The sequence below is a fragment of the Panthera onca genome, chromosome F2 (genome assembly GCF_046562875.1).
Source record: "Panthera onca isolate mPanOnc1 chromosome F2, mPanOnc1 haplotype 2, whole genome shotgun sequence".
Lineage (NCBI taxonomy): Eukaryota > Metazoa > Chordata > Mammalia > Carnivora > Felidae > Panthera > Panthera onca.
Window position 1 is genome coordinate 61780740 of NC_138356.1, and position 25095 is coordinate 61805834.

The window sequence follows — 25095 nt, forward strand, 5'->3', positions numbered from 1 at the left end:
AACCATGATGGGAAGACACTTTGGCAGAGGAGGGACACAAGCTGACTTATATGCTTAAAAGGCTCCCTGTGGGTGTTATAACGAGAGTAGGCTAAAGAGGGCAAGAGGAGAAGCAAGGAAGTTCACTTAGGAAGCATTTTTTTTTTTTTTTTACTGTTATTCAATAATCTAAATAAGAGAAGAAGACAGCTTGGACCCAGGTGGAACAGGCAAAGTCATGAGAAGTGGTCACATATAGGATATATTTGAATTTTTAAATTTTTTAATGTTTATTTATTTTTGAGAGAGATACGGAGTGCCAGCAGGGGAGGGACAGAGAGAGATGGAGACATGGAATCTGAAGCAGGATCCAGGCTCTGAACTGTCAGCACAGAGCCCGACGTGGGACTTGAACTCGCAAACCGTGAGATCATGACCTGAGCCAGAGTCAGATGCTTAACCAACCAAGCCACCCAGGCGCCTCAATATAGGATATATTTGAAAGTTTGAGTCCATTGTATTTTCTGATGGCTTAGAAAGTAAGGTGGGAAAGAGAAGTCAGATGAGCAACAGAGCACGTGGTGGTGCCAGTTACTGAGATGGGGAAAATCATGGAAGAAAGTTGGGGGGATCATGAGTATGGTTTTGGACATGTTGAGTTTTAGATGCTATTTAGCTGTTCAAGTCAAGATGTCAGATAACTGTCAGGTACGTGAGTTTAAAGTTCAGGAATAATTTTGGCTAGAGGCATGTGGTAGACAGAATAATGCCCTCCACTCTGGAGATGTTGATGTCCTGATCCCCAGAATCTGTAAGTGTGTTATGTTACACGCCAGGGGTGGGGGCATTTAAAGTAGCAAACCAGCTTATCTTAAAAAAAAAAAAAAAAAAGATATCCTGGATTACCTGGGTGAGTCCAATGTAATCAAATGGGCTCTTAAATGGGATGAGAGAGGCATTGGACTCAGAACAAAAGAAAGAGCAACATGAAATAGATTCAACTGGCCGGTGTTGGCTTTAAAGAAGGTAGAAAGGACCACAAGACAAGGAATGCCGGTAACCTCTAGAAGCTGGAAAAGACAAGGGAACAGATTACTGCCGATAGCCTCTAGAAAGGAACAGGGTGCTGACGACACCTTGATATTAACTCATTTCCAACTTCTGGTGTTTCAGAAGTATAAAATAATAAACTTTGATGTTTTAAGTCATTAAGTCCATGGTAGGTGGTTTTGTTAGAGCAGCAACAGGAAACTAATACAAGTCATAACTTCACTGAAACATGTTTTTTTCTTCAGTGTACCCTATTGGTAAATGGCATAAACATCACCCATCTGTTCAAGGCAGAAACATGTGTCATCTTTAGTTCCTTCCTCTCCTTCATGCTCCAATCCAATCGACATCAAGTTCTCTAGATTCCACTTATAAATATTTACTCAAAGTTACACACTGTACGAGCTCTCTAATACAGATCATCACTATCTTTCTTTGAGAGGGAAAAAGGAGACAGTACATACCCATTATTCTCCATTTAGTAGCCAGAATAAGCCTTCCAAACTGAATATTTCTGATAATTATTCCTCTCTCCTGAAACTCTTCAATGGCTCGCTGTTTCACTCAGAATAAAGCCCAAACTGCTTGACATGCCTTGCCTCTGTCCTCAGCCTTATTTCCTGACCCTTATCCTCATACTAAATTTCAGATCCTAGAAAGCATTTGGAGGCCTCTTCACTTGCCACTGGCCTTCCTTGTCCCGTGACCCTCTCATAGAAAAGACTCCAATGTTCAGCATCCTCTTCCATTCACCATCAGGGCCCAACTTATTCCCTTCAGATTGTTCCTGATCTCCTAAATTGCTAGCACCTTGGTATTAGAATCTTTAACTTTTGCTTCAAAATACTCATCACAATAATTAGTGTTCTGTTTGTCTCAGGAGGACAGGGCTTTGCCTCACTGTTCACTACTCCTATCTCCATTCCTAGTACCCAGCATATAGGAGGAGGTAAAGATTTGTGAAATCATAATTGCTCGCTAAGGACCTGTAAATCACTATCTTTAAAATCTCTACAATAATTCCTGTGTAATTTTTAGTAACTATTTCCTTTATTAAGTACTTACAATACAACGTTCAGATACTTTTTAAAATGCACAACTTCTGTGCCAATCACCATTTTTCACATTCTTGACTCACCCCCTCCCCTTTGCAAATGGGCAGTAAGAGGTAGATGGGAGAATGGCTTTATTTTAATTTTTCCTACATTTATAATGTCGCTCAACATGTAGTTATTGAGTGCTTTCTCTATGCAAATCGCTAAGTGCTGAGAATACAGTAAATGAATAAAATAGGCACAGTCTCTGTGTTTAAGAGTTGGCATTCTAGCGTATGTATAAGGTGAGGGGAAATCAAAAAGTAAACTGAAAATTATATAGAGCGTGGACTGTAATCAGTGCCAAAGTCAGAAAAGTAAGTAGCTAAGTGTGTGGGAGTGTGTGTAGTGTTAATTTTCTAGAGTGATTGGGAAAGCTATTCGAATAAACCAACATCTGAGCAGGGGCCAATAGCAAATGCGGAGTCCGTATCCGGTCACAGTGAAGCATACAAGATCAGGAATTTCATTTTCTAAATTCAAATCGCAGGTTACCAGTTAAGGGGTATGTGACTCCACAAAATATACTAGCCCCTCTGAGTCTGCTTCCTGGCTGTAAAAGGATAATACCACAAACCTCACAGACTTGTTACGAGAAATCTCAGCAAGCAAACTAATACAAAATAAGAGTTCTTTTCAGTAATTCTAATGACAGGCTCAGACTCCAGGAAAGAACTCCGGGAAAGCTCAGCCACCTCACAGCACGAGCACCGCCCTCTGGCTGGAGTACAGCCGGTGATTGGCTGCTCAACTCCTCCGTCCCGCCCCACCCGGGCTTCCGGTCCAATCCCGGCCGGCTTTAGGCCGAGGTAAGTTCCCAGGAGGCCACCAAGCGGGCGGTTCCCGTGACGTTGAGATGACGCGTTACGTCGCGGTGGGCGGAAGTCCCCGCCGCTGTTTTGAAATCGGGCCGCCGTAGTCTTACCAGCGCCTCTTTCCGCAGAGGCCGGCAACAGCTCAGCCCCAGGCAGACGGGAACCCCTGACGCCTGCTCTCAGGCCCTATCGGCCTGAGGCCGCAGCCTCGCCATGTCCACCCCTCCGTTGGCGGCGTCGGGGATGGCGCCAGGGCCCTTCGGCGGGCCCCAGGCTCAGCAGGCCGCCCGGGAGGTCAACACGGCATCGCTTTGCCGGATCGGGCAGGAGACCGTGCAGGACATCGTGTACCGCACCATGGAGATCTTCCAGCTCCTAAGGAACATGCAGGTGGGAAGGAGGGTGGGCGCGCTCCGGGCCGCGCGTGGAGAGAGCGGATGCTTCTTGGAGGAGAGGGGCGCTGGCTTAGTCGTTACGTGAGGCCGCTGGGCGTTAACGGGGCTGCCCTGGGCAAACCTCAAGTATAGGGTCGCCCCATTTGTATTCAGAAGCATTCCCCAAAGATGTGCTTGTCCCCAGGATTCTGCGATGTAATGGTGATGTTTTCCAGATAGGACTTCTGGAAGATTGAAGCCTCATTTTCTAGATTCCACCGGATTCTCTACTTATTAGGCAAACTCTTGTACCTTTAAGGGTAACGGTGGGTCTCTCACTCTGTTAACCTCACTAGACTGGCTTAACTTTCATCTCATTTTCAGACAAAATACAGAGGGCCTAAGGAGCTGAAGAATTCAGATTCTGCTACCCAGTTTTGTTAAACATTTTTATTTTGGTATAACTGACATACAATAAAATGCATTTATTTAAAGTTTTGGCATGTGTATATACTTAGGAAACCATTATCCACCACCCCAAAAAGTTTTCCTCATGCCTCGTTTAAGTCTTTACTCTGGCCTTACATCCGCAGGCAACTTTGGATTTGCTTTCTGGCACCATATATTCCTTTGTATTTTCTAGAGTTTCATATAAATAGAATCATACACTATGTCGTTTTTTGTTTTGTTTTTGGTCTGGCTTCTATGACTCAGGATATATCAATAGTACATTCCTTTTGATTGCTGAGTAGTGTCCCATTGTATGAATATATGACAGTTTGTGTATCTGTTCATCTGCTGACGGTCATTTTGGCTGTGAAGAATACTGTGAATGTTCACCTAACAAATGTTTGTGTGAACACGTGTTTCATTTCTCTTAAGTGGTTAGATGCCTAGAGTGGAACTGTTGGATAATAGGACAAATATCTATTAACATTTTGAGAAACTTTTCAAACTTTTCTACAATCCCATCAGTGTTTGAGGGTTCCAGTTACTCTTCATCCTTGACAACACTTGTTATTGTATGTCTTTTTGCTTTGCAGATGCCTTCTCCCAGTCTGTGGCTTTTCGTTCTCCTCACATTGCCTTTTGAAGAGACATTTTAAATTTTGATAGAATCGAATTTATCAATTTGTTCCTTTACAGATTTTACTTTTGACGTCACACCGAAAACAATCTTTGCCTAATCCAAGGTGAAAAAGATTTTCCCCTGTGTTTTCTTCTGGAAGTTTTGTAGTTTTAGGTTTTACATGGAGGTCTGTAATGCACATTATTTTCCTGGATATCATGATAAGTAAGGATCCAAATGCATTTTTTTTGCATTTGGATATCCAGTTGTTCTAACACATACTACTTAATTTTAACGCTTGCTTATCTTACTGGTATGTCATGTGGATGTCATTCTTGTTTTTGAGGCTTCTGGTAGAGAGGTGAAGTGACTTGTGCAAAGCAAGTCAGTGATAGGGTAAATTTGAAACCAGGTCTAAGACTCTTACAACTGATTTCAATAATGTACTGTAATTCAGTAATGTTCTATACTGTACAAGTAATCCAGGTGCATAGAAAATGTTTTAACCATGTCAGTAGGCCAGTGTGAAAAACAATACAAAGGGAATCCAAGAGAAGATATGAAATCTGGTAATTATTTAAAAATTAATAGATTAATATCTAAAATGATTACAGTGTTAAATGATTTCTCAGAATTTAGTAAATGTTTATTTAAAAAATTTTTTTATTATGTTTCTTTATTTTTGAGAGGCAGAGAAAGACAGAACACGAGTGGGAAAGAGGCAGAGTGAGAGGGAGACACAGAATCCGAAGTAGGCTCCAGGCTCTGAGCTGTGAGCACAGAGCCTGATGCCTCATGAACTGTGAGATCATGACCTGAGCTGAAGTCGGACGCTCAACCCACCGAACCACCCAGCTGCCCCGTACATATTTATTTTTAACCTACTATATGCAAAGTACTGAATTAGGACTAGTAGATCTTCTAGCTAACATTTATCAAGCATTTTCCTTGCTCACACAAACTGTTGTAAGGTTCTAAGAAGTATTTTTATCCTTATGTTACAGTTAAGGAAACTGAGGCTTAAATAGAGAAGAACTTACCAAACATCACACATAACTGGTAGTTTTTCCTACTAATTGCTTTATAATACTAACTTGCTGTCAAACACTTTGTATTATTAACAGAGGTATAATACACATCCATGACCTACACTAAAAGAACCAAACTCTTTCAAAAGGTCATGGTCTCACAGTTAGTGAATTCAAGCCCCACATCGGCTCTACACTGACAGTGTGGAGCCTGCTTTGGATGATCTCTCTTTCCCTCTCTCTCTGTCCCTCCCCCCTGCCTCTCTCTCTCTCTCTCAAAATAAACAAACTTAAAAAAAATATTTTTAAAGTATTATCAATAACTAGATTACATGTAGACATATATTCAAAACCAATTTGTAAGGGACTATGGTGGTTATTTCTTTGTGCCTCTTATGTTGTGAATTCTGGGGTTTAACTCATGTAAGACTTGGAGACCTGTCATAATTGGCAGAAGAAGAAGAATGTGATCCTTCATTTCCAAAAAGCTGGAAGAAGAAGTGGAACAAACAGGACTACATGTAACCTAATTATTAATACAGTTTTTAGTCTTAAAAATTTTTAAATTACCTTCCATATTACTAATCCAGAAGGATGAAGCACCATAAATACAAACTCCTGAGATTATTTTTTTTAATTTTTTTAGTGTTTATTTTTGAGAAAGAGAGACAGAGTGCGAGCAGGAGAGGGGCAGATAGAGGGAGACACAGTCTGAAGCAAGCTCCAGGCTCTGAGCTGTCAGCACAGAGCCCGATGTGGGGCTCAAACCCACAAACCGTGAGATCATGACCTGAGCCAAAGTTGGACGCCTGTCCAACTGAGCCACCCACACACCCTATTTCTAAGTGTTTTTAGAGAGGTGGTTATTAGGTCTCCACTAGCCCCTTAAGAATTTGATGGGAAAATATGGGTTCTCTTCTCAGAAAAATGCACATCTATATATTCTGAATAAAATTTGAGGGGGAATTTTCTTCAAGGATTGCTAGGTCCCAGGTTAAGCTTCCCTGCATAAGAAAATATTGCTTTGGTTTTGTTATCCTTTAAATATGAAAAAAATATTTAATATGTAATATATTCATAATTCACAAATTAAAAAAAGGACATTAAAATGGACAGTATCCCTCCCATCCCTGTCTGCTGGCTCTCTAACCCCTTTCCATAGGCAATAAATGTTAATGCTTTTTATGATTATTCTTATGTATCCATCTAGATATTCTTTGCATATTTTAGCAATGTGTGTATTTATTCTTTCATTTTTTCCTGTTTTTGCACAAATAACAGTATATTATACACAACACTTTGCACCTTGTTTTCATTTGGTATATTTTGGATTTGTTGATATCTGCACAGAATATATCTCCTTTTCCTTTTAGGGTGTATTTACAGTAATACAATTCATGGAAAGACTGTAATTTATTCATCCCATTCTCTAGGCATTTGGGTTGCTTTTAATCTCTCACTGTTATGCTGCAGTGAATAACCTCCTGCATAAATGTGCAAGTATACCTGTAGGATGAATTCTTGGAAGTGGCTCTGTGCTTCTGTAATTAGATAAATTTTGATGAATTGCCCTCCATGGGGATTGTACCAGCTTATGCTACCATGTGCTAACCGAGACCAACAACCGGGCTCTGACTAATAGCGAGTTATATTTTTGGACCTTTGATCATCTGATAGATGAAAATCTATATTTCTTCTAGTTTTAATGAGGAATGAGTTTGAGCATCTCTTCATACATTTATGAATCATATTTCCTTTTCTGCTAGCTGCTTGTTCATATTATTTGCCCCCCCTTTTTTGTGTTTTTTGTGTGTGTGTGTGTTTTTGTTTTTTAGTTTGTGGGGTTTTTTTTTTTGTTTTTTTTGGGGGTTTTTTGGTCTTTTTTACCCTCTCCCTCAATTTATAAGATTTGGCTATTTACGTATTAGAAGAACTTGGTCTATGTGATAGAACTTGCAAGTATTTTTCCCCTAGTCTGTTGTTTGCCCTTTGGCTCTGATTATGGAAGTTTTGCATATGTATGTTTTTAAGGTAGTTGAATTTATCAGTCTCTTAGGGCTTTTGGGTTCTAGGTCTAGTTAGGAAGGACTTTCCCACTGCAAATTCAGGAAGACTTCTGGGTTTTGTTTCCATTTTTATATCTAAAACTTTAAACCATATGGAATTTATCCTTCTATAAAGTGTGAGGTATGGCCCCAGCCCTTTGTTTTCCAAAAGGTTGAATAATTCATTTTCCTCTTCCATCGATCTCAGATGCTACTTCATACAAAAGAATCTATTTCTGGATGCTCTATTACATTTGGTTGCCTGTCATTTATGTAGTAATCCCAAATTTTCTTACATTTATTGTGACTCTATAATCTGTTTATCTTATTTCCAAAATTGCCATGGCTATCCTTGTTTGTTTTTCCATATGTACTTTAGAATAGCTTGATTAGTTCTGAGAAAAACCTGCTAGCATTTTATTAGGTTGATTTAACCTAGAGAGACCTTACATCAATGTGATGTTGAATCTTACTAACCAAGAGCACAAATACCTTTTATTTTGTCCTGTGAACTATTTAAGTTTTCTTCTTTATCTTGAAAATTTTAAAGTCTGTTCCTGGATATTTTATCTTTATTGTTGCTATTGTTAAGTGGGGTCTTTTTCCTTTCTCATTTTCATTTGTTTTCATAAATGAAAGCAAAGCTATTTTCTCTATATTAGTTTTGTGCCCATCTCTTTCTTGACTACCTTTGTTGAGAGTAGCACTTTATCATTTATATCTTATCCATATATAGTGATGATTAGACCACTTCCTTTTTAATGTTTCAACTTTTTCTATTTTTCTAATTGCTTTGGCCAGGGCCTCCAGAATAGTGTTCACTATTTGTATTAATGGTCTTAATAAACATCCTGTTCTGTTCCTGACTTCAGTGAGGATGCTTTTAATGTTTCTACATTAATCATGCTGCTGAGTTTTTAACCAAGATACATGTATTTTATAGTGCTGGGAAATTTTTACTGTTTTATATTTAAGAATGAATGTTGAATTTAATTGAACGCCTTTTTAGTGTCCAGGGATGTGATCATATATTTACAGATCTTCCTCAGTATTCAAGAGTGAGATGGTTATTGATGAGCTTTTCAGCTAAACGTGTACCTTATGGATATATACCAAAAGATCTTAGGCACTATTACAACTTATATTCTGTGGTAGAGGAAACCTTGCCTCCTATGTTCACTACTGTACCTTAGCTTTTAGAATACTGTCTGACACATGAAAAGTGTGAAAGAATTTTTTGGAGAAATTAAATCTTCCCTTCTTTGAGAATCTAATGCTGTCTATGAAAACTAATACCCAGACTTGGTTAAGTGGGTATACTTGAAGAGGGGGACTCTTTGCATTTCAAAAGGATTTTGTTTTTCTTTATGAAAGGATTTACTTCTTTTACATAACACACACTTCTTAGTGAATTTTAAGTACAGATATAAGGATAAAATAATTCATTGAAGTAAAATAATTCAGACTGTACTTTAAAACCTTTTGTGGGTATGCACTATACTAAACACAGGGATATAAATGTGAATAACTTACAGTCTTCACAAAGTAGAAAATATGGGCCAAGTACTAAACCTACTACATAAAGGTACAGGTAAAGATACAGTGCTTTGTATGCAAGATGTAATCATTATACCGCCTATTGTCACCCAAACAGGAAAGCAGGGAGCCTCTGAGACTGTTCTCTGGTTTGTTAGTATGACGAAAGTTTGTTAACTGAAGGTTCTGGACAAACTCTACGTTGTATTTAGTTCAAGCCCTTTTTGGGGGTGAACTTGTAATGCCTTTTTTCTTTAAAAGTTTCGACTGATTCAGCCTTTGATATTTTATCACGTTTCTTGGAGGTATCGTCCTCAGAGTGTTGAAATGCTTGAGAATTTTTGAAAATTGGGACGTCTGGGTAGCTCAGTCGGTTGAGCGTCCAACTCTTGATTTTGACTCAGATCATGATACCAGGGCTAAGGGATTGAGCGCCCCATGGGATTCTCTCTCCCTCTTTCTCTGCTTCTACCTTGCGCTCACTCACACACTCTCAAAATAAACATTAAAAAAAAATTGCTGAAAATCCTAATAACTCAGATAATTTCAGAAGATCCATCTCCTTAACTTATAAATCATAATATTGCAGGAAATTGAGAAATGATAGAAAAGAAGTAATTATTCAAGATGACTTCCTATTACATGTTGTTATCAACTACTTGTAGGCCTTTCCAGTCCTTTTTTCATGTTTATGGTTTTATCTACTTGCAATGATAGTATCCTGTTTTCTTTTTTTCTCCAAGTACTGTCCTATGCATTTTTTTTTTTTTTTTTTTTTGTATTCCTACCTCATCTGTTTAGAAAAAAAGAGTAAACTGAGGTTTAGAAAGACTAGCTAATCTTATCTATCGGGTAGTAGTTAGTGTCTTGGTTTTAAGTCATTTCAATCCCCAAGATAAGTGTATGAGTGAATGCTTACAATCAAAGCACCTCATATACTAGAAAACATGGTACAAGTATTGTTAATTCAAATGTTAGGATGATTTCACACATCAAATTGTGGAAATAAAATACTGTACAGAGTATTTTGATGTACAAAGAAAGGAAGAGCTTGTTCATGAGGTTCAGCAATGCACAAAAGGTGCATTTATTTATAAGTTCTAAATAATAGTCAATTTCCATATGTCTGTGATTTTACCATTTCAATACATACTTTTTTGGCTTCTTTTGATAAAAGTCCTGAATTAAAAATATATAAGCATCCAAGACAGAGCTGTGATCATAGCAGTTACTTGCAATAATTAATGATCCTCAAGTATAGATTGATTTGCATCTCTCTCTCCTGTTGATTTCTTTTTAAAGTAAAACTTTTGGTGACAGCTTTATGCTTTAGTGCATGCCTTGAGCATCTTAATGATCTTTTAGTTATTTTGAGATCATTTTGCAATAGCAGCAGTATACTGTTCCTTTCTTCTGCTGAAAAGTCATGATCTTCACTTTGTATTTTGTACTTTTCTTTTGCTTTTTCGTTTTTAACTTCCCAGTTTAAATTGCATTTTGTTTTTAACTTCCAAGGTAAGTTCAGCAGCTTACTGCCTTTTTTAAATAGTAAGAAATATTAAAATCATGGCATTATTTTTAAAGTTTTAACATACTTCAAATATTAGAGGGGAAAGTTTTTCAGCTGGACAGAGACGCTTATCATGCAGTTTTTTCCAGAGCCGTTTTACAGCACTGAAGCGGTATGCCAAGGAGCTAACAAATGAGCAAATATTACTCTTCAGATCTTAAAATTTTGCACTTGATTGTGAGGAACAGTTTGCTTTTATGCAGTGTTTAAGAAAATATTTCTGTTCTGCCAGCTTTACTTCTAGAAAATCTCGATGGTCATTACTTCATATTTTTCTTGTTTTTGTTTTGTTCGATAAGCTGCCAAATGGTGTCACATACCATACTGGAACATATCAAGACCGGCTGGCAAAGCTACAGGATCACCTTCGCCAACTTTCTATTCTCTTCAGGAAGCTGAGATTGGTCTATGACAAATGCAATGAAAATTGTGGAGGGATGGATCCCATTCCAGTGGAGGCAAGTGTTAGTGGTAGAGGGAGGATGATATAAGATGCAGGACATTTGTAATGTTTTCCTGTCTCTCTATTTGCACGGTATTTCCAGAGTTTGAATTATATTGGTTTTACTTCTGACTAGAGAAGATGAAAATAGGATATGTATGCATAGAATTAGTACTATCTTTTCATGTTAATACCTTACAGATTTTAACATCTAGGCTTATAGTGAACTTTTGTTGTTAGAGAAGAGAGTGGTCTATGGCAATTTTTATTAATACTGCTGGTGTCTGTATTAAATCAGTACATGATTTTTTTAGCAGGAATTTTAGATAGTGTTGTAAAATCCTTTTAAAATAGTTTTCATGTAAGCCCTTTATAGATGAAAGATTATGTTTTCATCGTTATTAATTTAGATTAGCTGAGTAGAATCACTTTAGTTGTAAAATATATTTCTTAAACTTCATCTTGGGTCATAGATATATTCAGTTCACTAGGTATATGATATTTTTATAGGTGGCCCTTTCCTGTTGACAAGTTCTGTCTCTGCTAACACAAGTAGCTGGGAAGGTCTGGATGTTCTCACTACATATAGAAAACAATTTTTTGTGTTGAGTGCTTCCTTTTTGAGTGATCAGCATGTAAAGGATGAACAGAGAAAAGCATAAACTGCAAAACAGCCTGAAAAGAAGTGGTCAGAAATACAGAAGAAAGATCAGAAATGTGGTCGTCATTGTCAGATGCTGCAGCAAAGGGAAACAGAGAATGAAAATTCTCCAGTAGATTTTGCTAGAGGGAAATCATTGGTCTATATGAGCAGAGCTTTAGTGAGATGTTAGCAATTAGAAATCAGATCGCAATGGGTTGAAGATTAAACGGGAAATAAGGAACTGGAGCCAACAAGTAGACATTCATCTTCAAAACGCTTAGATAAAAAGAGAGAAAAACAGTAGATGGAAGGATGGTTGGCATCAAGGGTTTGGGGGAAAGGAAAGGAAAAAAGCCTTTAAATGAGAGAGACCAGACATGTTTAGATTATAAAGCAAGAAAGCAGTAGGGAGAGAGACTCGGGGGAGGGTGAAGAAATAAGAGCACAGGAATAGAAATTAATCATCTTCAGGAGGGAGGACAATTCTGCATTGGGAGAGGAAAGGAAGACAGGGTGGTTGTGGATGTGGATAAGTTTATATCTGTCCCAAGAATTTGAAGTTTGGCCAGATGACTCCTGGTTGTACCATGTGTTCACCTCTGGCTGTTCCTACATTGTTAATGTAAGATGGAAAAGACTAAATGATTCCTGAAGTCTCTGTCACATTTATGAGGGCCTTCATCAAATAAACCTTATCATAAACCATACATGTTTCATTATTAATTCTGATGTTTCATTGCTGTATAATTTTTTCTCCTACAAAATATCTTTCTCCCAACCAGTTACGACATCTAGAAATCTACATAGACGCTGAAGTTCTAGATAGCAAAGTAAATGACATTTATATAATGCACATCCATGAAGTTCCTTTCTTTCTAGTATAGATGAAAGAAACTCTGTTCTATCTCAATGGACTATACATTTGTTAGGGGCAGGGATCATACCTTACTTGTCATTATTTTTGTAGTATCTCACCCAGTGCCTGGGAACTCAGTATTTGCTGATTGGATGGATAGGGTATTATTTAATTGTAAGCAACAGTTAATGTAATGTTATAAGGGCTGTTTTGCAAAAGAAACCTGAAAAGCTAATGTGTAGAAGGCACTGAAATGATAAACTTCTAATGCTGTTATTTTAGGCTATCACCTGAATTGAAATTTATTTATATACCATTAAAAGAAAAGCATACAAACTAACCTTAATCAGAGACATTTTGTAAACCCATGTAATTGGAAAATTCATATCATGTTTTTAACTTTTAACTCTTGTCTCTCATTCTCAGCAACTGATTCCATATGTGGAAGAAGATGGCTCAAAGAATGAGGACCGCACTGGCCCACCTCGTTTTGCTAGTGAAGAGAGGCGAGAAATTGCTGAAGTGAATAAGGTGAGTTATCAGTCTATGTATTTTATATTTTGCAATCATGGATAAAAATTACAAGGGTGTCTATGTAACTCAAAGACATAATTTGCATTCTAGAATTACATGAAGTCATTTCTGTGGCAAATGTAACCTAGTTAAGAGTATAACCAAGAACTAAAAAGGTAAGCAGAAAAGCCACCTGAATAGTCAAAAGAGAGATTGCAGAATTCATGCCATAAAGCTCTTAGAAAAACTTCATGGGCATTCAGTCACAACTCATTTACTCTTTTCTTTTCTAGGCAGAATTCTTGCTTTCTAGCTTATGGCATATTTGGAGCAGCAAATGATAAAAATTCACAAATAGAAAATTTTTGCAACACGTTCCCTATAATCTCCTAACCCAGGACATAGTTATTTGATTGCTCACTTGCTATAAAGTAATTGGATTGTAAGATCCTGTTCACATTTGCAACAACAAATATTTAGTTAGGAATTACCTCAATGATTTATGTGACTAAACTTGTTAAGATACATAAAAAACGGGTGCCTGGGTGGCTGTCGGGTAAGTGGACTCTTGATCTCAGCTCAGGTCATGATCTCTTGGCTTGGGAGATGGAACCCTGCATCAGGCTGTGTGCAGACAGAACAGAGTCTGCTTGGGGTTCTCTCTCTCCTCCCTTCCTCCACTTGTGTGCACGCTCTCTCTCTCTCTCTCAGAATAAATAAATTATAATACAAAATACATAATGAAGTTTTGAATAATTAAAAGAACACATAAAGTTCTTGTGTGGACAATAAATATTCTAAAAATGCCAGTATTGAGTGTGAATTCTCTTAAAAGTACACAAAATAATAAGATTTTAGTGCAATACCAATGAAAAAACAAATCCAAATAAAATCCAAATTGGAATTTTTTCTTGCAAACAAACTAAAACATCAAGGAAAATTCTCAAAGAGTAATGAAACAGATCTCTTTGCTTCAAAAATTAAAACACAATATGGAGAATATTATAAAAAAAAAAATTGTGAAATACTGGTATGAGACAGATTAGTAAAATAGCCAGAAAAAATAGTCTTCTTATTACATATGAGAATTTATTATGACAGAAGAGGGATTGTTTGGAAAATTTTTCTTTAAAAATAGAAGCTTTAGGGGAAGTTAGCTAGCTTTTACATTATGCCATATGTCAAAATTAATTTCAGAGTTGAAAATAAGACCTGAAAAACAAAATATTGGAAAATTAAGAGAAAAATGTGTATCAAAACCAGGAGAAAGGAAAAAGCTGGATTTTACAAAGTTTTCATTTTTTTCATAAAAGGAGAAATACAGATTAAGAAGATTTCAAGAAAATTTGATAGTAATGAATGAGCATAAAGAACATACAGTAGGAAATCTGTAGGGGGTGAGGAGGTGATTAGGAACTTTTAATTTATATTTTGAAGAACAAATGGTGTTTGGTAGAGATATGAGGCATTCATTTATTAAGAAATACGTTTTGGGGCACCTGAGTGGCTCAGTCAGTTAAGCATCCGACTTTGGCTCAGGTCATGATCTCACGGTTCATGAGTTCGAGCCCCACGTCGGGCTCTGGGCTGACAGCTCAGAGCCTGGAGCCTGCTTCAGATTCTGTATCTCCCTCTGCCTGCCCCTCCCCTGCTTGCACTCAGTGTCTTGCATTATCTCAAAAATAAATAAACACTTAAAAAAAATTTTTTTTTAAATAAAAAAAGTGTTACATGTTTCTGTTGATAATCTATGCATTAATTCACAATAGATGTGCTCTGTTACTTTTTCCTGGAATAAGCCTTTTTTAATAAAATACAATGGATTATGCACATAAACAAAATAGCATTATAGTGGTAACTTTGATTTCAGACTACTACGTGTGACATAGAGTTTGTTCTCTACCATAGAAGATTTTATGTATTTTAGAGAAAAAAAGAAGGCTGTGTAAATTAAAATATAATCTTTCTTAATATAGGTTTCATTTCACTTTTCATTTCTCTGAGTTCCTCTTCTTTTTTTTTTCTAATTTGATGGCTTAGAAGTAACACTTGATTTTTTTAAAAAGGTCTTTTATATAATCGGAATACAGTAATACTTTGACAGTATATAATCCAAAAAATCTTATTAGCTATTGATTTAGAATTTTGTGAATTTTAAGAGAAGGATATGATTGATACAAAGGACAAGATATATAAAAAAATTTCTTTCCCCAGTTGAGGATTTAGCTTTCTTCCAGTCTCTCCCTCTCATGGACCCACCTACATACTTTCCTTACCCCAATGTTTCCAATACAGTTATAATTGAGGCTCAGAAAATATTCTGTGTATTATTAAGGCACATAAATATTGTTTATTCCTTAGCCACATATTAAACTAGTGTCCTTTTCTTGAACAATTTTTTTGTCCATCTGGAGTTAATAATTAGCCTCCAGGTTAATAAGTAATTTTTTAAAATTTTTGGTTAGTTCTTTATGCATCTGTAGCAGCATCTCAGTACTGTTTTCCAACTTTCCACAGAGTCAAAATTATCAGGAAATTTATTGGTTCTTTCCCCCCACCCCTACCCAAATCCTCCCATCATCTTGCAAGGTCTGGATTGAATGCTGTCTAGGCCTGCTGTTTAGCATTGTCCTGGGGCTTCCTTCACCCCTTCTGTTGGCTTCACTGTTCTCTCAGTCTCCTGTCTTCCTTTCTCTTGGTTTACTGCCTTGTTGGTTAGGTTCAAATATCAGTGGCTTCTTCAGAACGAATGCAGGGACTTAAGTTTTAGTCTTCCCATTGCTGTCCACTTGATAGTTCGGCTGGCTATAAAAATTCTATGTTGTAAATTAATTTCCCTCAGAAATTTGAAGGTATTCTTCCATAATCTTCTCAAATAGGGTTTGGCAAACTTTAAAGGACCAGATAATAAATATTTTAGGCTTTGTGAGACATTCATGATCTTTGCTGGGATATAAAAACCATCCTTAGCTCACAGGCCGTACAAAACCAGGTCATGTGTCAAGAGTTTGCAACTGCTATCTATTTCATTTTGTTGTCTTTCTAAATTGAGGCTCTAAAAGATCTGGTGAACATCTGATGTTTACTCATGAGCCATTTATATTTTAAGAATGAGGCTCTAGAAAGCTAATAATAGGCTTTGTGAGTGGACTTCATGTCAAGATAGGTGTTCTCTTTGGGGGATCCCCAACAATCATTTTCTGAGGCTTTTTTTTTAAGTCTGTTCAGTTTCTTCAGAGAAGAATCTTCCAGTGTCCTACATAGATATGCTCTTGTCCTCTTGCATTCTGCTGTGCTGGTAGGACTAAATCCACAGCTGTTGTGGTTCAGTTTCATAAAAAACAAACCTCCTGATCCTTAGAGGTGGGACAGGGCACAGGGAGAGGGTACTCAGTCACCTGTTTGTAAGGAGTGGGAGTGAGCACGTGCGGCTCTTGGTAGTCCCTGGAGCTCTTTGAGCTGTTCCTCCAGTTTTCATCCCCAGGCCTCACCTGGTGCAGTTTCCATGGCACCCATCTCCAGTCTCCATGGAGGAGCAGTCTCCCTGCTCTCAAGTGGCATCGTCCCTGCATCCACCTGTACTGTAGTTTCCTCCTAAGTCATTTACCACTCCCCTTCTACTTGTCCTCTTAAACTTTACCACCTTGTATCTGCTGCTGCTTCCTTTCCGATCATTTTTCTCCACGTGGGTTTATAGCTTTTTTCATTTATCTCCTGCCATTTTATTAGGGCTTTGAGAAAAAGAGATAAGCACAGGTATTTAGTCCACAGTGTTTATCTGCAGCAGGTTTATTTCAATACACAAAATAGATACACAGTATTTCTGAAGGTTTGTCTATTTATGGAATAAAAGCCCATATTTCAAGTTTTGTGTTCCTATCTATACTTAAAGCATTTAAGAACTCTTTCTTTGATTAAATTATTTGAATGCTGATTTTGCTGTTTCAAGTGCTTCTAACTTTGGGGTAAAACTTGTTTTAGTTAACATATTGAAGGTTATTACAAAGAAGAAAGAATCTGTTTAGATGTTTTAATTGAACAGATTTAAAGCTTAGCCCTAGATTTCTATAGGAGCTATTTTTTAAAGGAGAATTTAGGGGGAAAGTATCTTGAGTGGCAGGGGAAATCTCATTTGATGGTCTCATACTCTCTCTTACTTCCTAGAAACTGTTACTATATTTTGAAACAGGAATGGAGAATAAGGCAGTAAACAGAGGTGTAAACAAAAAAGGAGGAGGGATGACTAAGATTTGGTTAACTCAAACTGAAATCCAAAAAATAAGGCAGAAGAGAAAATAGCCAAAACTAAGCAAAGTGGATTTTTTTAACCTAAAAAAGTTTTAATTCATTCCTGAAATAAAACATTATGTGTGAATTGAATGTAACACATATTTTGACTATTAATAAAGTTACGTATAATTAGTGCTACTAACGTTATTTTATTTATTCTTTTCTTCCAATTTCATTCAACTTTATACTTCGCTTCTAGAATACAAGATTAAAATGTATAATTGAAAAAATTTTTAATGTTTATTTATTTTTGAGAGAGAGAGCGAGCAGGGGAGGGGCGGAGCAAAAAGGAGAGAGAGAATCCCAAGCAGGCTCCGCGCTATCAGCACAAAGCCTGGCATGGGGCTCGAACTCACAAACTGTAAGATCATGACCTGAGCCAAAATCAAGAGTCAGACGTTTAACTGACTGAGCCACCCAGGCTCCCGTAATTGAAAATCTTTATAACACTAAGCTTGTGATGAATGGATATATTTTTCTGCCTTGATGGCACACACACCTGAGTGTTTCTGTGAAGAATATCATTTTTTTTTTAAGAATTTTTTTTCAAATGTTTATTTTTGAGAGAGAGAATAGAGCGAGCAGGGGAGGGGTGAGGTGAGGGGTGGAGGACAGAGGATCTGAAGTAGGCTCTACACTGACAGCAGAGAGCCTGATGTGGGACTCAAACTCACAAACTGCAAGATCACAGCCTGAACTGAAGTGGGATGCTTAAGTGACTAAGCCATCTGGGTGCCCCAAAGAATTTTTTTTAATAGCTACCTACAGATGGTAAAATGTTGCCCTGATCTAATTTTGTGATCATATAGATGCTACTAAAAAATAGTTTAAATTCTTTGATTTGTTTTTTCAACTACTTATAAACTATATTCATAAACTTAAAATTTTACATGCCTTTTGTCTATTATTTTCATCTATTCTCTTTGCTGTTATGTAAAATTTTTATTATTAGGTGATAGTATTAGAGCTTAAGGTTCACAGCAATTTTAGCTAGTAACACACATCAAAGTAATTTATCTTAGACTACTAAAATGAATAATTTTTAATAATGGCTGTATCTCTTTTTGTTTTGAAATACCAACATACCAGATTTAACTGGAAAACAGAAACAGAACAAGCTTCAAAATGATTGCTAGGGAATTTTTGTTTGTTTATTTTTTTCTCCTCTAGGATTTAGAAAGATTTTTCTTTGGCTTTTTGGGGTTTTTTATTGAATATTAAAATACTCCTATATTTTGGTCCCTGCTCTGTGCCAGCCGTCATTCTAAGTGTGGAGTTTCTGCCACGAATCAGTCAGATGTGTTGCCTGGCACCATGCATATTTCATGCAAGTGGTTAGGTGTCTTCTCTGAGGACAGAAGACTCTAATGGAAGCAAAGCAGCACCATTTCATGTACCCATTTGTTGTGACAGAGATTTACAAAAATAACTGGAACTTAAATAAAAACATAAATATATACCAGATCATATTTTTAATACATTGGTATTTGCTTATATTAAATGATTAAGTTGCTTTATGGACCTAATCAGTAATAAAATATTCTTGGCATTCAATTAAAATTATTCAAAATTAATTACAATGTATATTTTCCTTTTACTGTAAATAAGCTATGTAAAATAAGCTTTAGTACCCCTCAGTGAACTCTCATTCAGTCATTTTCAAAATACTACTATATCTTTGTGTACTTAAAATTGTACAGAACACCACATTACTGGTATGTTTACTATTTAATATATGGTCTGCCTGGCTTCTAACAATGTATATACCACCAGTACCTACCATAGGCCATGAAATTTGGCGACACAAAATTTTATAATTAGTGTTTGATATAAATCATGAGATGACAGGATGGTCTAGTTTCAATAGTCAGATGTTTGGCTTAAATACTTTTTATTTTCTCTCTGTGCATTCTAGACTCCATAATCCCTAATAACCCAAGTAAAGACTGAACACCTGTTTGAGACTATAGGTTTTAAGGACATCAGAATGAGTTCTATTTTGCTTAAACTATTTTATTGATGGAGAAATGAAAGAGTGGGTAGTTTTTCAGGGTTGACATATCATTGAGTCCATGCATTTAGAAATTAAAGCATTTTTTGACCAGTGGTCACAACCTTTATGTGAATATTAAATTACATGGTATGACTTAACATAAACATATTTTTAAGTGTCTGCTCTACTTACACATTCACCTGTTAATGTAACAAGTTAGGCACAGCTGATGGATTTTGATAATAGCAGCTGTCAACCTCTGTTAAAATCAATCCGGGCAAGACTGTATATATTAAATCCTGTATCATGTCATGAAAATTTATTTACAGTTTAACCACTCATAAGCATAACTGTCAGCTTTGCTGTTGATAGTTTCATGATGTGTTTTGGCTCTAGATATTTTTCTTTGCTAATTATTTTTAATTTAAAACTTTGTGGCATCTTTGAGAAAAATTTTCCAAGTGCCTTAAAATATACCATATATATTTTTTTAATTACAGTTACCTAGAGTTGAATATTACCTTGAGAAAACCCTACATTTTTTTAGTTCTCTTTATTTCTTAAGTCATCCATCATTTCACCCAGTTATCTGGGTCCATTTTTGAAGAATGAGGCAAAATTTTTTTAGACAAGTACATTAGAATTTGTATTTCCAGGGGCACCTGGGTGGCTCAGTCGGTTAAGCGTCTGACTTTGTCTCAGGTCATGATCTCGTGGTTTGTGAGTTCAAGCCCCGCGTCGGGCTCTGTGCTGACAGCTCGGAGCCTGGAGCCTGCTTCGGATTCTGTGTCTCCCTCTCTCTTTCTGCCCCTCCACTGTTCATGCTCTATCTCTTTCTCTCAAAAATGAATAAACTTTAAAAAAAAAAAAAAAAAAGAATTTGTATTTCCAAAGGAATATTCTTTGAAAGTAGTCTTACTGCTAAGTTACGCATTTATGCCAGTGATGCACCCACTGTGGGAGCCATTGGACCTGTTTTGATATTGATTTTAAAGTGTATTTTTAACGACTCAAGAATATAATTTTATTACTTCCAGTTACTCCTTAATTTATACTGAAAATTTGATCACTGAGCTTGTTTCACCAAGCTTGGCCTTTGAATGGTTTTCAGTTGTTTTTAAAATTTAAATCGTTCCTCTTTCTTCTTTTCCATGGGCACAGATTTGTCACCATTGAAATTATTCAGGAGAATCCATCTCCCACATCTGTCTAGTTAACCTTTTTCATTCAAGTTTTAACCATATTTTTTCTTCCAGAACTTTAATGGGCCCCTACTACCAAGCCCAAGTTCCTCCTCCTAATACTCTGCTCACTACCAGTTTTCTGGACCTCTTGTTTGCTGCCCCACCAGTCAGAAGTAGGGTCTCTGTCTTCTGGGGTCACACAGCCTCTGCCTTCCCAGGCTACCAGCCTAGTCACTTGGACATTATTTTCTTCCTCCTTGATGCAGGATTTCTTCAAGGCAGAAACTATTCCTTATTCATTTTTCTCCCTTTACAATGCCTGACCTGGAGCTTTGTACATAACATATCCTCAGTAAATACAGAACAGAATGTGTTACAGGCTCAGAATTCCATTCCAAAGAAAAGTTCTGAAACTTTTAAAAGTAATCATATTCAAGATATGTCAGAAGGTACTAATTCAAATGAGTTTGTTTTTTTTTTTTTTTAATATCAACTTGCCTTCTTTTTGTTCCTTTTATTCTTACTCAGTAGCTCTTTTGCACTGTCCCTAAAAAATTAGAGAGGGGAGTTGTGGGAATGGCAGCCTCTCATGGCTGGGGGAGTGAGCAATGGCTCCGTGGGGATGGCAGCGGACTCTGAACCATTTTGAAGCCAGCAAGTAGTTCACTCAACTAAACTCACTGGCTTTCATTACAGGTGTCTATGTAACTGACTGTGCTCCCAGATATGGGTGTACAGATAGAACTGGCAGGGTCCTCGTCCATTCTAGGACGCCATCTCATAAGAAAACTGAGGAGGAATTTTTCTGAGATGAAATATCAAGTTAGGGGCAAAGTTAGAACTGGGCCTGAGGTTTCCCCCCCACCTCCCAGTATACAGTAGAGCACCTTTACTCCTGTGTCCCTCTGCTTGCTGATCCCCTTGATGGCCGGCAGAAGTACCTGTTTCTTGATCTCTAGGATGGAAAATACTTTACGGGCCTGGTACCCGCCATCTGGTCACCCATCATTCCACCCAATTATCTGGGTCCATTTGATTAGATTCTATGCACAGTTGCTTCAATAACTGCCACATACTTGTGACAACAGAACTAGAAGGTGGGCCAATCTGAAAGCTAAGGAGACTGAGTAGTTAAAATGCTAACAGTATCTTTTTCCCAAAAACAGTGTTAACGTGAGCTTCATGAGACTGCATACTGTACACATGCCCTGTGTACTGTATATCCTGTTTTTATCTGTGTTGTGTTCTCTCCTCAAATGTGAATTAAATTTAATATTAAACATTCAAACCTATGTGCATTGTTTTCTGTTTTCCAGTAAGAGTTTCCTGTTCCTCCCTTTTAGCTTCTTCCTGCTCTCTGACTCTAGATAAAATAGGATAACTTAATCCTAGTTTGCTTTTTAATGAAATCAAAATTAAGATTTTTAGACCTCTTTATAATGAATGTACTGCTTTATCTGGAGGTATTTTAATATAGTAGCTTTAAAATTATCTAATTAAAGATATTATTTCCTAATGTAAGGTTCTAAAAGGTCACTGAATAGTAATGATTATTATTATAATAACTAGTAAGTACTTTGACCAGAAGTTCTCTATTTTGTTTTACCTCAGCAGACATTTGCCACATGGGATTTGAAGGAAGTGCTTACAGACAAGTTTATAAACCGTGGTCTGGTAGAAACCCAGATATGGAGATTCAGAGCTGTGTGCGTTCAGGGAGGGCATCCTGCAGATCTTAGCTGTGAACAAGATTACATCAGAGACTGTGCCAATTGGTCTTCAGTTTTCAGAAGCAGAAGCAGATTGCAATTCCTGCTGTGGGCAAGGAGTGGCTTCTGCCACATTTTTCAAAGACCAGTTGCATCAGGCATTGTATTTGCATTAAACTTTATTTCCTGTATTCACGGTTTTTTATGTTCAGTGCCTACGAGGAACATTTGTTGAGTGCTTACTTATATGCCAGCCCTAATTTTAACATTTATGTGAATCAAATCTTTTAATCCTCATAATAACTCTTAGGAGGTAGGTTCAAATTTATCCCTGTTCTTCTGATGTGGAAACTGAGGCACAGAGAGTTTAAGTAATTGGGCCAACGTCATATATTTAGTCAGTGAAGGAGAGGAGCATGAACCCAAGAGATTCTGGCTCTAGAGGTTATACTCTTGACATTAGGCTACACTGCATCTTAGAAAACCTGTATCTTAGGTTTTATAACAATTAAACGTTTAGCTTAGTTTCTTTGATTGAGAATGGAGGCAGAAAGGGAGGCACAGGGGTGGAACCAGAGGCCTCTGTGGGCTGAATTAGAATTCATTATGCCTTTCAGAGAATATATGTGGCCAGAAAAGATAGAGACCTTTTCTGCATGAAGGAAGTATTTAAGCTTATTTCTGTCTGGGTCATTAGAGTTCTAACTTTTGACATGTTAATCTTCTCACTTCATGGTCTATAATTCATGAAACATTTTTGATAAATTCTTTTGTTTCTACAGAAACTCAAACAGAAGAATCAACAGCTGAAGCAAATTATGGATCAATTACGAAATCTCATCTGGGATATAAATGCCATGTTGGCAATGCGGAACTAAACTGATATTTAAATTTCCTGCTTTACACGTTATGCTGTTTTTTTTCCCTCAAGTATTTTTTCCCTTTGAAGAAGATTATTTATCTGCTTTTATTCTACTCACTAGAATTAAAGTTCCTATTTTTACATTGCGGTTTTACATTAAAGTATTCATTGGCAGTTTTTTTTTAAGCTATTGATTCTGTGAATAATTATTGTAATAAACTTTGATAGGGTTTATGTTTTGGTTAATCTTCAGGAGTTTTTTAAGCAAAATAAGTTTTGTAAATAAATTTTCAACTTGATCAGTGGTGGTTTTGCTCATTTTATTACCCTTTTAGGAGTCAAGGTTTAAACATTTTTGCATATGGAAATATCAAGTACTGTCTTATCTGTAGTACAAACTAATTAAACTTGTAAGTCACCATTTCAGCTTAATTTTTTTTCGAGTCTCAAGTTAATTTTTTTTAAATGTTTTAATGTTTATTTTTGAGAGAGAGAGAGAGAGCGAGAACACGAATGGGGGAGGAGCAGAGAGAGAGGGAGACACAGAATCTGAAGCAGGTTCCAGGCTCTGAGCTGTCAGCACAGAGCCTGACATGGGTCTTGAACCCACAAACTGTGAGATCATGACCTGAGCGAGCCTAAGTCAGATGCTCAACTGACTGAGCCACCCAGATGCCCCTCCCAAACAGGTTAAAATGAGGAAATAATTAACTTGTATATTGCTGTAAATTGATGAAAATTACTTTTAATGTGTGCTTTAAGTTTTGGGTCTTACTTGGAATGATCTATGTCTAACCAGAGAGAACCAAATAATTTGAGTCTGGCACAAATTGAAATCACAACTATGTGCTTATTTGCTACCTGATTTAGCCCAAGAGGCAACACCCTACCTCATTCTTCAGATATAGCCTAAAGTAACCTTGAGGGCCTTTTGGAAACAGTAAATTTTTAGGAGTTTTAAATGAGATAGCTCTATGTGACAAGTGCTTCTATAGATTGGTGGTCAGTCCACACTAAGTCCTTCATAGGTCTGCCTACAGGAGCACATCTCTCAGATTATAGTGTACTCTCAAATATGAGATTCAGATTCTCAGACTAATCCAGAAGCCCCTATCTATCTTACTTGCTTCTGACTCAGTAATACTGCTACTCAACTTCTCTTGTATATGGATAAAGTTTCTCTGGAAGGTTACACAAGCTTCCTCTGGGGAGGGAATCTGGACAGTTGAGGAAGGTGCTTACTTTTCACTGTGTACCCCTTGGTTCCTTTGAAATTTTATATCATGCAAATACTGCCTATTCAAAAAATAGGTGACATTTCATTTTAAGTTCTATAAACTCCCACCTATACCAAGTGGCAGACGCACAAGAAGACAAGCCTAACTGTGTGTGGGCCTCTCCAGACCCTCTAACTCACACTTATCAAAGCAGTTCTCCTGAGCAAGCCCAATGTTAGATGGGGAGTTAACTGCCCACACTGGGAAGCACTGCAGTTTCAAGCAGAAGTAAAGGCATATGAAGCTAGGACAAGGACAAGAACTAGGACCAATAATTCAATCTACCTCAGAAATCTGTAGTATCTAAGGGTAATATATTTTATTTAGCCTATCACCAATTGGACATGCAAGGTTTTTACAGATGTTTACTAATAATAAATACATCCTTTGCATGGTAGATTGCTGATCATGATTGCAAATTTAGTGTTCGAGTATTGACTAATAAACAGTTATAAAAATAGTGTTTTTTTAATGTTTATTTTTGAGAGACTGTGTGTGGGGGGGGGGGGGCGGCGCGCGCACGCGGGGTGGGGGGGAGGGGCAGAGAGAGGGAGAGAGAATCCCAAGTAGGCTCAGTGCTGTCAACACAGAGCCCAACACAGGGCTTGATCCTAGAAACCATGAGATCAGGACCTGAGCCAAAATCAAGTCAGATGTTTAACTGATGGAGCCACTCAGGCACCCCTATAAAAATTGTTTTAAACTGTTTAAACCGTCACACTCAATTCCTTGTATCATTCAAGGTGCCACAAACTCAGCTCTGGAA

The 25095-nt window shown here is 37.2% G+C and overlaps 1 protein-coding gene across 2 annotated transcripts; it reads left to right on the forward strand.

Moving 5' to 3' along the window:
• Positions 1-2987: 2987 nt before the first annotated feature.
• On the forward strand, positions 2988-23351 carry MED30 (mediator complex subunit 30). Of its 2 annotated transcripts, none has more exons than XM_078441920.1 (4): positions 2988-3328; positions 10860-11018; positions 12928-13032; positions 13126-13173. In XM_078441920.1, the coding sequence occupies exons 1-4, from the start codon at positions 3152-3154 to the stop codon at positions 13156-13158; spliced, it is 474 nt and encodes a 157-aa protein (XP_078298046.1). In that variant the 5' UTR covers positions 2988-3151; the 3' UTR covers positions 13159-13173. The 2 variants fall into 2 exon arrangements, with proteins under 2 accessions (XP_078298046.1, XP_060467172.1); XM_060611189.2 differs by lacking the exon at positions 13126-13173 and adding an exon at positions 22973-23351 and having other exon boundaries at positions 2991-3328.
• Positions 23352-25095: the final 1744 nt, after the last annotated feature.

Coding starts and splice junctions, on each gene's coding strand:
- MED30 (XM_060611189.2), top strand. CDS start 3,152: ATGTCCACCCCTCCGTTGGCGGCGTCGGGGATGGCGCCAGGGCCCTTC. Junction 3,329..10,859: donor AGCTCCTAAGGAACATGCAG/GTGGGAAGGAGG, acceptor TTGTTCGATAAG/CTGCCAAATGGTGTCACATA. Junction 13,033..22,972: donor AAATTGCTGAAGTGAATAAG/GTGAGTTATCAG, acceptor TTGTTTCTACAG/AAACTCAAACAGAAGAATCA.